The sequence below is a fragment of the Lathyrus oleraceus genome, chromosome 3 (genome assembly GCF_024323335.1).
Source record: "Lathyrus oleraceus cultivar Zhongwan6 chromosome 3, CAAS_Psat_ZW6_1.0, whole genome shotgun sequence".
In the NCBI taxonomy this organism is placed as follows: domain Eukaryota; kingdom Viridiplantae; phylum Streptophyta; class Magnoliopsida; order Fabales; family Fabaceae; genus Lathyrus; species Lathyrus oleraceus.
In genome coordinates, this window is record NC_066581.1 from 502862683 (window position 1) to 502875367 (window position 12685).

Sequence of the window (12685 nt, forward strand, 5' to 3'; positions counted from 1 at the left end):
TGAAAGGCTGGAGTCCCCATGATACCCCAGTCGATTGAATGTCACAGGTATTCAAGTAACACCACTGTTGAGTCACCGATCACCTATCAAGTTTTTCGAGTTTCAACGGTAATGCAAAGTGTTTCTTTTCCATGTAGCTTTTTATTGTTCCCCGGAATTTTAAAGCATTATGTGAGTAAGACAAGTTAGTTATTTTGCATACAAAACATAGAACAAACACGTTTGATGGAATAAATTGAATTTTATTGATGTGGAATTTGCACATATGTTGAGTACAAGGATGTAGACGCCCTTAATGAGGACGTTGCAAAAATTGAAAAAATAATTGAAATGGCAATGGGAAATATTTTTGTATGATTTTCTCCATTGATTATAACATTGGCCTTAATCTACCATATAATCTGAATCCCAAGGCCTTGCTTCGGCTGACGGTGATTAGATCGGTTCTTGACCCTTTGATATCTAGCTTGTAACATGTAGACTCAAGGATCATAGTCAATTCCTTTACCCCTAACTTTTTCCTGGACCTTTCAATTCTTTTTGTCCACTGGGATGCTCCTTTTTGCCCAAGCCGCCCTTTCGGGTTTTCGGCTTAGCGAGCTTCATATGTGTTCCCTAACTTTTGCATGGACAAATCATTTTTTGTTCCATCGGGATAGCCATTTTTGCCTAGATTCACCTTGTGGGGGTCGATCTAGCGGGCTTTCATCATTTCTTTTTAGGCATAATATTTTTTGACTATGTCTGCATTCACTGGCGAGGGTAAATCTTCCCCATCCATTGTTGTGAGGATTAGAGACCCACCTGAGAAGGCCTTTTTGACTACGAAAGGTCCCTCATAGTTGGGAGTCCATTTGCCTCGCGGGTCTGAGTGAATGGTAGAATATCTCTTGAGCACGAGGTCTCCCACGTGGTATGCCCGAGGAAGAACCTTCTTATCAAAAGCTTGTTTGAGACGTCTTTGGTATAACTGACCATGACAGACGACCATCAAACGCTTCTCTTCAATTAGATTCAGCTGGTCATATCGAGATTGAACCCATTCAGCTTCATCAAGATATGCCTCCATGATGACCCTGAGTGAAGGAATCTCGACTTCGATCGGTAGGACAACCTCCATTCCATAAACCAGAGAATACGGAGTTGCCCCAGTGGATGTGCGGACTGAAGTTCTGTAACCATGTAAAGCGAAAGGTAACATCTCATGCCAGCCTTTGTACGTCTTGACCATCTTCTAGACGATGCTCTTGATATTCTTGTTGGCTGCTTCTACGGCGCCATTCACCTTGGGCTAGTATGGTGAAGAGTTGTGGTGCTCGATCTTAAATTCTTTGCACAACTCCCTCATCATAGTGTTGTTGAGCTTACTGGCGTTGTCAGTGATGATCTTGCTAGGTATCCCATAGCGGCAGATTATCTCTTTCTTGATAAACCGGGTAACCACTTGTCGAGTGACATTAGCATATGAAGCAGCCTCGACCCATTTCGTGAAGTAATCAATAGCGACTAGGATGAATCGATGTCCATTGGAAGCTTTGGGTTCTATCATCCCAATCATATCGATGCCCCACATAGAAAAGGGCCATGAAGAAGTTAGAACATTCAACGGAGTTGGTGGTACAAAGATCTTATCACCATATATCTGGCACTTATGGCATCTTTTCACAAAGTTGTAGCAATCAACCTCCATTGTTGTCCAATAATAACCAGCCTGGAGAATCTTCTTGGCCATAGCAGGACCCTTCGCATGTATACCCTCGCAGCCCTCGTGTATGGACCTTATGATTATACTAGCTTCGTGTCTATCCACGCATCTAAGCAGTATGGAATCATAGTTTCTCTTGTATAGTACATCACCGTTTAGGAAGAACTTAGAAGAGAGTCTTCTCAGAGCTTTCTTATCGGTAATGGATATACCCTCGGGATATTGCTTTTCTCCAGAAACATCTTTATGTTGTAGAACCAAGGCTTATCGTCAGGATTGGCCTCAATTGCTAGACAATGTGTTGGTTCAGCTAAGTGGTCAATCTGGATGGATGGTGCCTCATTCTTCAATTTGACTTTGAACATAGATGCCAACATGGCTAGAGCGTCTGCTAACTGATTTTCTTCCCTAGAAATATGATGAAAGGAGATTTCATCAAAATAGGGTATCCGTTTTCTAATGTGCTCTTTGTAGGGTATCAACTTGCTATCCCGAGTTTCCCAATCGCCTTTCACCTGGCTGATTACCAGAGCTGAATCACCGAATACCTCAAGGATTTTGATTCTCAAGTCGATTTCCGCCTCTAAACCGTAGATACATGCTTCATAGTCTGCCATGTTGTTGGTGCAGTCGAAACATAATCTAGCGGTGAAGGGGAGGTGGAAACCAGTTGGAGAAGTGATAACAACACCTATACCATGACCTCGGGCATTGGAAGCACTGTCAAACATGAGCATCCATCGCGATCCTGGTTCGGGGCCTTCCCCAGGGCTTACCTCGAAGCCTGGCATGGTAAACCCTCTGATAAACATGATGTCTTCATCTGGAAATTCAAACCTTAATGGTTGGTAACCTTCGACAGGTAAGTGAGCGAGATAATCAGACAAAGCGCTCCCTTTTATTGCTTTATGGGTGACATACTATATATCATACTCGGTTAGCAGCATTTGCCACCGGGCAATTCTTCCAGTAACAGAAGGCTTTTCAAATATATACTTTATCGGATCCATCTTGGATATCAATAAAGTAGTGTGGCAAATCATATATTGTCTCAGGCGTCGAGCAACCCAAGTCAAGGTGCAACAAGTCTTCTCTAAAAGTGAGTATTGGGTCTCACATTCGGTGAATTTCTTGCTGAGATAGTAGATAGCATACTCTTTCTTGCCTGTGTCGTCGTGTTGACCCAAAACGCAACCCATGGATTCATCCAACACTGTGAGATACATAATGAGTGGTCTACCGGGAACCGGTGGTACCAAGATTGGTGGTTCTTGCAAGTACTTTTTTATTTTATCAAATGGCCCTTGGCAGTCGTTGTTCCATGCAATCGATTGGTTCTTCCTCAACAATTTGAAAATCGGTTCACAGGTAGCTGTTAGGTGAGATATGAATCTGGAGATGTAATTAAGTCTCCCAAGGAAGCCTCAGACTTCTTTTTCTGTTCGGGGAGCTGGCATATCTTGGATGGCTCAAACTTTGTCGGGGTCAACCTCAAAACCCTTCTGACTGACTATGAAACCCAGAAGTTTACCTGATCGAACTCCAAAAAAGCACTTAGCCAGATTCAGACGCAGTTTAAACTTCCGGAGTCTGACAAACAACTTTCTTAGATTAACTAGGTGATCTTCCTCAGTTCTGGATTTGGCAATCATGTCGTCCACATAAACCTCGATCTCTTCATGAATCATGTCGTGAAAGTGTGTTACCATGGCGCATTGATATGTTGCCCCTGCATTCTTCAAGCCGAATGGCATGACTTTGTAGCAGTAAGTTCCCTAAGGTGTGATAAAGGTTATCTTCTCCATATCGTCTGGTGACACCTTTATCTGATTGTACCCGGAGAACCCATCCTTGAAAGAAAAGACGAAGAATTGAGCTGTGTTGTCGACCAAAACATCAATATGAGGCAAAGGGAAGTCATCCTTTGGGCTGGCTCTATTGAGGTCTCGATAGTCCATACACATTCGGACCTTTCCATCTTTTTTAGGAACTTGAACGATATTAGCAACCCACTGCGGATACTCAGAAATGGCTAAGAAGCCAGCATCTAGCTGCTTTTGAACCTCTTCCTTGATCTTGAGCGCCATATCGGGTCTGGTCCTTCTAAGCTTCTGCTTGACTGGAGGACATTCGGGCTTGAGCGGTAGGTGATGTTCAACAATTCTGGTGTCTAATCCTGGCATATCTTGATACGACCAAGCGAAGCCGTCCACATATTCACATAACAAATCTACCAACTCGGAGTGTACATGCTCGGTAAGAGATGCCCCAATCTTTACCTATTTTTTGTCAGTTTCAAAACCAAGTTAATAACATCCACTGGTTCTTTGTATGGCTGAATCTCTTTCTCTTCATGCTCAATGAGTCGTGCTAGCTCAGCTGGTAGTTCGCAATCTTCCTCACTGTCGTCTTCAACTTGGTTGATTGGAAGTCTAAATTCATAGTTGATTTTAGCCATGTCGTAATCAATGTTTTTATTTGCTCTGCATATGATGAGCTTATTTTAGTATGATTCTTTTTTGAGAAAAGTGGAAAAAGGAAAAGAAAACTTTTGCCATTTGTTTTTAGTGAAATGAAAAATAACTGAAAGAGAAAGGAACACAAGTTTCGCATGCAAAAAAAGTACTTTTATTTATTCACATAATACTTTTAAACATGGGGACCCTTACAAGCTATCCTCTCGTCTCGGGTAGGGACGAGGGACAGAGAAAACAAAATGCATTACGTTTTTTCCGAGTACACCATAGGGATCACGACGGCCTCCAATTGGGAAGCTTGAATCCTGGTGAATATCTGCGGACGAGGCTGGGTGCCCCTGGCTTGTTACCATTGGACTCTCCAATGACCGCCACGGTATTCTCACTTCGATAGCCGGCGCTGCTGAATTTGACCGGGTTGAATTGCTTTTTCTTCGGACTCACCTTGCGTGTTGCCAGGTGATAACCGATACCAAACCTGTTACGCTTTTCTGCCACATTGACGACCTTGCCCCAACCGGGAAGCGGGCCTTTCTCTAATGTCTGCTTGGCACTCTTCGTTGAGGATAGGATGGTAGCGGATGATTGATTGTTGTTGGCGGAGGCAGAACTGACATCTTCAAATGCTAGACAGTGGAGTGGAACCTCGACGATCCCCTCATCTGTTTCAACATATCTGAAGAAGGAGAGTTCACCGATCAACAAATCTTCTTCCCCACACACAATTACCAGTTTGTCATCTATCAAGTACTTCAACTTCTAGTGTAAAGTAGAAGTGACTGCCTCAGCGGCCTGAATCCATGGTCTACCCAACAGACAACTGTAGGCTGGGTTGATGTCCATGACTTAGAAAGTGATATCGAACTGGTGTGGTCCAATACAGATAGGAAAATTAACCTCCTCAATTACATGCCTTCGGGAACCGTCGAAAGCTCTAATAATCAATGCACTGGTTCTCATCTCAGGCCCCTTGAACTGTAACTGGCTTAATGTAGATTTTGGCAATACATTAAGCGAGGATCCAGTATCAACAAGGATTCGGGATAAGAGAGAGTTAGTACATGTGACCGAAATATATAGTGCTTTGTTGTGGGCCTTTCCCTCAGGAGGTAACTCTGCTTCATTAAATCCCAGATACTTACTGGCGGTGATGTTGGTAACCACGTCGTCAAATTAATCGATCGTGATATATTGCATCACGTGAGCAGTATTTAGAACTTTCAGCAATGCTTTGCGGTGAGCCTCAGAACTCAACAGCAAAGACAAAATTGATATTTTGGAAGGCGTTTGGTTCAACTGTTCAACAATCTTGAAGTCACTCTTTTTGATCAGTTTGAGGAATTCCTGACTGTTCTTTCTCAACCATCGGCCCTTTATCCTTGGACGCTTCGACCTCTGCAGCTTTATCATTGTCAATAAATTTTGTCAATACCGGAGCATTCGTCACGGTCGGAGCGGCAGGTACAGTCGTCCCTGCCTGCAGAGTCGGCGTAGGAGTTTCCTTCTCTTTAAGCGAGACAATTGTGGGTGCTCGAGACACCCTAGGAGTGTATTTAGGAGCGAATACACGGACACTTCGAGTCATGCCTCCCGCTCCAGCAATGTTGACGATCTCTGTATCAGGATGCAAATTTCTTTTCCTCCTAAGTACGATGTGGTCTCATAATTCCAAGACACTGCCTTGGTATTCTGATACGGAAACAGAGTTAGAACACAGAAATGAATCGGCTGAATCCTCTTAGGAGGAGCCTAACCTTCTTCTTCCTATATACAATTATTATCGGTTCAATCACTGCCACATCTTCTGCTGCTTGAGATCTAGAGAACTGTATTAACCCTTGGTCCATTAGTGCCTGCACGCACCCTTTCAACTGCTCGCAAATATCTGGATCAAACTCGCATACTGTGCAATCACCATGCACCTCTTCTAAAAACCCAAACTGTTCAAGCTTATGTGATACAACGAACATCAAAGTTTTCACCTCTTCAACTTTCAATATGACTTCGGCACTTGCCTCTTCAATCACGACATTGACTGACGCGCCACCATGATTTGGAAAAGGATTTGTCTTTACATTCGGTTTTTCTTCGGAAAAGGTCAGGATGTTCTGGTTGACCAAGTCTTGAATCTTGTATTTAAGTGCCCAAATATTTTCTGTAGAGTGCCCTATGAATCCGGCATGATATGCGCACGAAGCGTTAGGATCGTGGTTGGCGCGGAATGGAGGAGTGGCCGCGAGTAATTCCTTTAGTATGATCGCTCCTACATGAACTAGATAGCGGACTAATTCGGAGTACGACACGGAATCTTGTCAACTTGGGGGCGGTTCCCAAAATTGTTTCCTCGGTTCTGTGCTCGATTATATTGTTGGTTTGGATTTCTCTGAGTGGGTGTTGATTGTCGATTGTCTTTCTGCGATTGATACTGGAAAGGCGGCTATTGGTATTGAACTGCGGCAACGTACGGGTATGGATAATACGACATAGGTGCTGTCGGAACTTGATATCGGGGGCGAGCCCTCGCCGTCACAACGTTTGCTTCCCCCTCCTTCTTCTTTGCGAAGCCCCCATGCGGTCTCTTGTTGATTGTCTGCTTTGTGGTTATGTCTGTTATCTTCCCTGATTTCAGCCCACTCTTAATATGTTCCCCAATAGTAACAATGTCGGCGAAATTTGTCGATGAACTGCCAATCATCTTCTCAAAATACAACCCTTGCAGCGTACCCATGAAGATGTCGACCAACTCATTGTCAGATAGTGCTGGCCGAACCCTAGACGCTATTTCACGCCAACGTTGAGCATACTCCTTGAAGGTTTCATTAGATTTTTGAGACTGATTCTGTAACTTAAGCCTTGTTGGAGCCATGTCAAGGTTGTACTTATACTGTTTCAAGAATGCCTCAGAGAGATCCCTCCATGACCGGATCTTCGAGCGTTCGAAACTCATGTACCAATCCAAGGAAGCCCTAGCCAGGCTATCTTGGAAGCAATGAATCAGGAGGTTGTCGTTATCAATGTGCGAAGCCATCTTCCTGCAGTACATAGTGAGGTGACTGCGGGGACAGCTAAGGCCTTTGTATTTGGGTAGGTCAGGCACGTTGAATTTTTGGGGCAACACCATGTTCGGGACCAGGCAAAGGTCTCTAGAATTTATGCCAAAAGAAGAGAAGCCTTAAATGGCCCTTATTTTGTCGTCCATGAGCTGGTAATCCGCAGGTCTAGCCGGATTAACAGCGGGAGGAGCGACCTGACTGGCCGGTCGAGAGGCTTCGAGAGCGATTGGTGCGGGCATGTTCGGGTTGAACCACATTGGTGGGTAGGAGAAACCCGGTGGCATGGTCTGAGCGGCAGTAGCAGGTTGAAAGTATTGCATTCCAGGTTGAGCATTGGGGGCCTGAGGTGCCCCTGTCTGCATGTACTGGGATGCAGGGTTCATCATCATGGGCACAAAGTTTTCCCCTGGTTATCCAAAAGGGACGGCCAGGACCCGACCGGTGCTTGCAGCTTGAGCAGTCTAATTAGGAAGTTGAAAGTGGAGGCGCGGGCCTCTGTAGTCTTCTTCATCGTTAGGGAGGTCGTCAGGGACCTGACCCTGGTTGTCATCCGGATCAGCAGCAATGACTGGGGTAGTTTGGAGGGTGAGGAGAACCCAAGGGAAACCAACATTTCCAATAGTAGCAACAAGAGTCGAGTGAGGGAAGAAAGCTCCCCGACTAGCGAGGCTAGCAACAAGGTGTGGGGGCATTCCCCAAGGATAGGCAACAACAAGCCTAGCAGGGTCTGTGGGGACCACTTGACGGTTCCCAGAGTTAGGCACCACATTTTACGCCAGAGGGTCGACGGTAGTGCCAGCAGCGGTATCAGGAATGGTCACCCCAGCAACACGAGTGACGTTGGTAGCAACAGAGGCAGGGTTCCTCTGAGATTGGAGGATCTAGAGGATGGTCTCCATGTTGCCTCTGAACAAATTCATCTCTCCTTGCACCTGGGCAAGGGATTCATAGACAACAACGTTGTCGGCTTCATATTCGGCCATGATTCTAGATTTACTGGAACGTGTGTAGTACGGATGACGAGTCATCGTTGTTGCTACAGCAAAATGGAGGGTGTAAGCATTTTGTTTTCTGACAGCTTTTGGCAAGTAGATGCGTGGATGCATGTATGTATGCAAAAAGATTTGATATGTGCATTCAACATTATCATTACTATTTTTTGTAAAGGAAACAATTCCAGGGAATCCGTGAGTTTATTTAGCACAAGCAATTATGAAGCGAATAAAGAAAGACAGTTTGTGAAGCCAATAACCGAGAAACTCTTTTATTCCATGTCAATAAAACAGAATACAAATACATCGAGGAAATGTCCATTGGCTACAAGAAGATCACATCAGTCCTATCAGACCTCAATCTAGTGAGTTACAAGCGACTAGAAACAATTGGATAACAACTTTTTGTAGTAAGCTTGAGACTTGAGAGACAGGCAGGCACCCCACTTTCCCAATATCGCACTCCCTTCAGATGAGGGGTCGTGATCTGGCTCGCTTGGAATGTTGTTCACAACTGTCTTCCGTCGGTCGGAGGGGTCTTCAGGACGCTTATTCAACTGTATGTTGCTGTCTTTCGGGTTTCCATGTGATTGCTCATTCAGCTTTTGGATCTCTTCTAGCCTCTGATTCAACTCGTACTGGTTCTGGTGAAGGGTGACTTCTAGATGTTTGTTGCGGCTTCTTTCATCCTTCAACTCCTTCTTCCAAGCTTCTAGCAGGCTTTGAAGTTTCTCCATTTGCTCCATGTGTTCTAGTTCTGCTTTACCAACTCGGTATTGGGCTTCGGCTAACTGCTTGTTTTTGGTCGTCAGACTGGCATAAGTTCCTTTGAGGGTGTCACCCACTTTGAGTCTTTTGAAAACCTCAGTCTGTACCTCATCATCGGCTTGACGAACTCGGTCTCTCTTCTGATTCAGATTGAATTTCAAGGTCTCTTTCTCCAATGAGATCTTAGCAAGCTTAGATTTAAGATCGACATTCTCTTTCTCTAGAGTCTTGATAACCTTATTCAATTATTCCATCTCAGAATTTGGCTGGTTCTCTGGCTCAGGAGATTGAAGGTACATGGATGGTTCGGGCGGGAACGGCAACAAGACCTCACTAACTCTACTCTTGATCCAACTGGTGTAGGCTTCCTTGGCGATACAACTCTTCTTACCCATCTTTGCTCTTCCTTGAGGACAAATCTACCCCCAAGCCTTGACAATCGTCTTGATCAACTCTGACTCTTCGGATCCTTCGTATAAAACAAAACCTTCTACACTTTCGAGATCAGGTTTGTCCACCATAGGATATCCAAGTTGTCGCAATTCTAACCTCGGGTTGTAGTTGATTCCTCCTTTTGTACCAAGAAGGGGTACATTAGGGAAATCCCCACAATTGAGGATGAACTTGGAACCATCATACACTCGAGAATACCAAGGAATATCTTCGGCTTTTAAGGACATGATCCTCTGGGACCTGTAGCGGGGTATTCGTTACCATTAGAGATATTGACTAAATCCAAGGTAAATCATACAAGTCGAGTCACCACCGCACTTCTATTTATCCAAAGGAATGGTTAGAAAGCGAACAAAAACCTAATAGTTTTAACAAAAACTAGTAAAAGAAACAGAGATCTGGGTAAGGGGGTTGGTTATGCAATGGGAAGGTGTTAGGCACCCAAAACATCCTAGGTACTCCTAGGGAGCCCTTTTCATACTTGTTGTGAAGGTTGTTTGTTTTGTGGAAAATTTTATTTGTGCAAACATGATTGAAGAGATGAGGAAAGAATATACAAGTTTATTTACATTTTTTGTTTGGATGGATAAACCCATTGCCTACGTACCATCTTAAAAAAGATAGGATCAAAACCTCGTAGTTCGGGGTAAAAATCTCAAAACAAGCTGGTGAATTGATTGGTCCAAAAGCCTTAAGGTCTTTTGTTATCAAAGGGAGAAAACTCAACCAAACCAGAAATCCACCATGTGAGGATAGCTTCAACATGCTAGTGAGGGGTTAACCCTATAATAAGCATGGGAGACTTATTGTCCATCACTAAGGATATAGGTGAGTATTACATCTATCACAAGGATAACTCAAACCTAATAGCTAAAGGTTATGAAAGATTTTGATTAAGAAAGTGGCCATTGGAACCACAAAAAAGACATTTGAATGGGTTATATTTACCAATTAGAAGTATATACAAAAATGGTCAAAGTTGTCTTAAAGATTCAATTCAAAATAAGTTTATGAAAAGAAAGTTTGAAAAAATCAAAAGCATAAGGCTTAAGTTTCTAATGTTTGAAAATAATGGTTAAATGTTTGCACAAAGAGTTTTGGCTTGGGTTAGAGTGGAGAGAAGAAGAAGAATGGCTAAATCCTAAGCAAAGCAAAAAGAGAAAGGATAAAGAAACAAAACCACAACGGAGTTCCTCTCTTGAGATCATATTGATGATCCAAGTAGCTCCCATCTTTTGGAATAAGCAATCACGAAGCATAAGCAATCAAACAAGTCTCTTAAGAGATCCTCAATGTATCTTGTGTCTTTCACTTTGGATGGACATGGCAATGGTCCTTCAATTAAGCTCAAATAGAATTCCCTAGCACAAAAGAACACACATCAAAAGTTCCATGAAGTAAAACAAGAATGGACAAGAGTGAGTTTAGAGATTTGGTCCCTCTAATCCATCTTCATCATTAAGGTCCATTTACTCTAATTTTGCATAAGAAAAGTCCTAGAATCTAAGTCCAATTCTCCATTCTTTGCATAGGGAAAGTCCTAGGAACTAAGTCCATTTCTTTGCATTTGGTTCACAACAATCAAAACAAAACACAAGCATAATAATATATACATAATTATGTGCTCAAGTGAGCAAAAGGCAAATGGCATTAACATAAACATGTGCTCAAGTGAGCAAAGAGAAAAGCAAATGGATAATATGTGCAAGAATAGTAAATTGCATAAAAGTAAAGAGCAAAAAGTAAATGTTAATTGTCAATAGTTAGTGTTAGTAGTTAGTGTGCCATAAGGCAAATTTAGCGCTATGTTAAGCAATCATAATTGGACTTATGTAGAAGTCACAACTATCTGAGGCCGGTCAATAATAATGTAGGCAACAACACAAGTTAGAAGTCTTGATTAGTGAACCAAGTTCCAACAACTTGCCATGCCAAAAAGGAAAAAGAGAATTGATCTTGTATTGGTTTAAGCCTTTTGCATGATTTAGAAAACAACCTATCCTTAATGCAAAACCATTCACTTGATCAATTAATCAAGATGAATTAGATTTGAATCAAGGAAGATTAAGTCTCCCTAATCAATGCTAACTTATCAACCTTCAACTCATTGATCAAAAAGAAAGAAGAAGAAGAAGAAGGAGATGGAGAATGGAAATGGAAAGATCAAAATGCATAAAATGAAATAAGATGTACCAATCCAAATGTATTGACCAAATGACATTGAAAGTCAAAGTCAAACAATGATAAATAAAAAATGAGATGAAGATTGGAGATCAAACAATAAGCAAAGATATTTTTGGCATTTTCAATATTAAAATAAACTTGAATTAAAAATAAAAGCAAGGTCAAACTTCAAAATCACTTCAAATCAACCTTGAAAGGTCCAAGTAATTATCCCAAGTTCAACAAGGTCAAACTTAGTTTGACAAAAAATTTCAGCATTTTTAAAAGTCAAAAACTATTTTTAATCAATTAAAAATGAATAAAAATAACCTAATTGAACTAAAATCTCAAATAAATCTCAAATCAATTTAAAAATTGATGAGAATATTTTTCATAGATCCATCATCATTCAAATAGGTTAGGAAAATATTTTTGTATTTTTTGAATATCAAAAACTATTTAAAATGAATTAAAAATAACCAGAAAAGAGAAAATTCACAAAAAATATTACTTGACAAAATAAAAAATATTAAAAATCAGAAATAGAAACTAGGATTTATTTGGAGACTAATGCAATTGGTCCCATAATTTTTGGATTAAAAATGAAGAAGATATTGATTTTTAAAATAAAAGGGAATTAAAGAAATTAAATCAGAAAATAAGAAATTAGGAAAAACGAGGAGCGTTAGATCTGAGCTCATTAATTGAGCTGGCAGATCACACGCTCCAGAGGCGCGCTCCCACCATACGCCTTGGTCAACTGAACCACACGCAGCATTAGAACAAGTTATAAGAAACAAAGGCCAGGATTAGATCTGGACAACTCAATCCAATGGCTCAGATTCAAACTGGAGAGAGACGGCCACCGGAGCCACCTTCTTCTCCGGTGAGCATGCGTTTTCCGGCAAAAATTGCAGAGATTCAAAAGGCAACCAAAGTGCACGATCCTTACACCAAAATGGAGCTGGGGTGATGTACATCACCCCTGTAACCTTGAATCACACTCAAGATTCCTATAGGTTGAGAAATCTAAGGTGGAAGATTCAGGTATGAAAAATGCAGATCAAAGAAAAA

At 42.0% G+C, this 12685-nt stretch overlaps 1 protein-coding gene across 1 annotated transcript; it reads right to left on the reverse strand.

Annotated features, from left to right (window-relative positions):
• Positions 1-1887: 1887 nt before the first annotated feature.
• LOC127131849 (uncharacterized) lies at positions 1888-2496 on the reverse strand. Its single transcript, XM_051060740.1, has one exon. The coding sequence runs from the start codon at positions 2494-2496 to the stop codon at positions 1888-1890; it is 609 nt and encodes a 202-aa protein (XP_050916697.1).
• Between the last annotated feature and the right edge of the window lie 10189 nt (positions 2497-12685).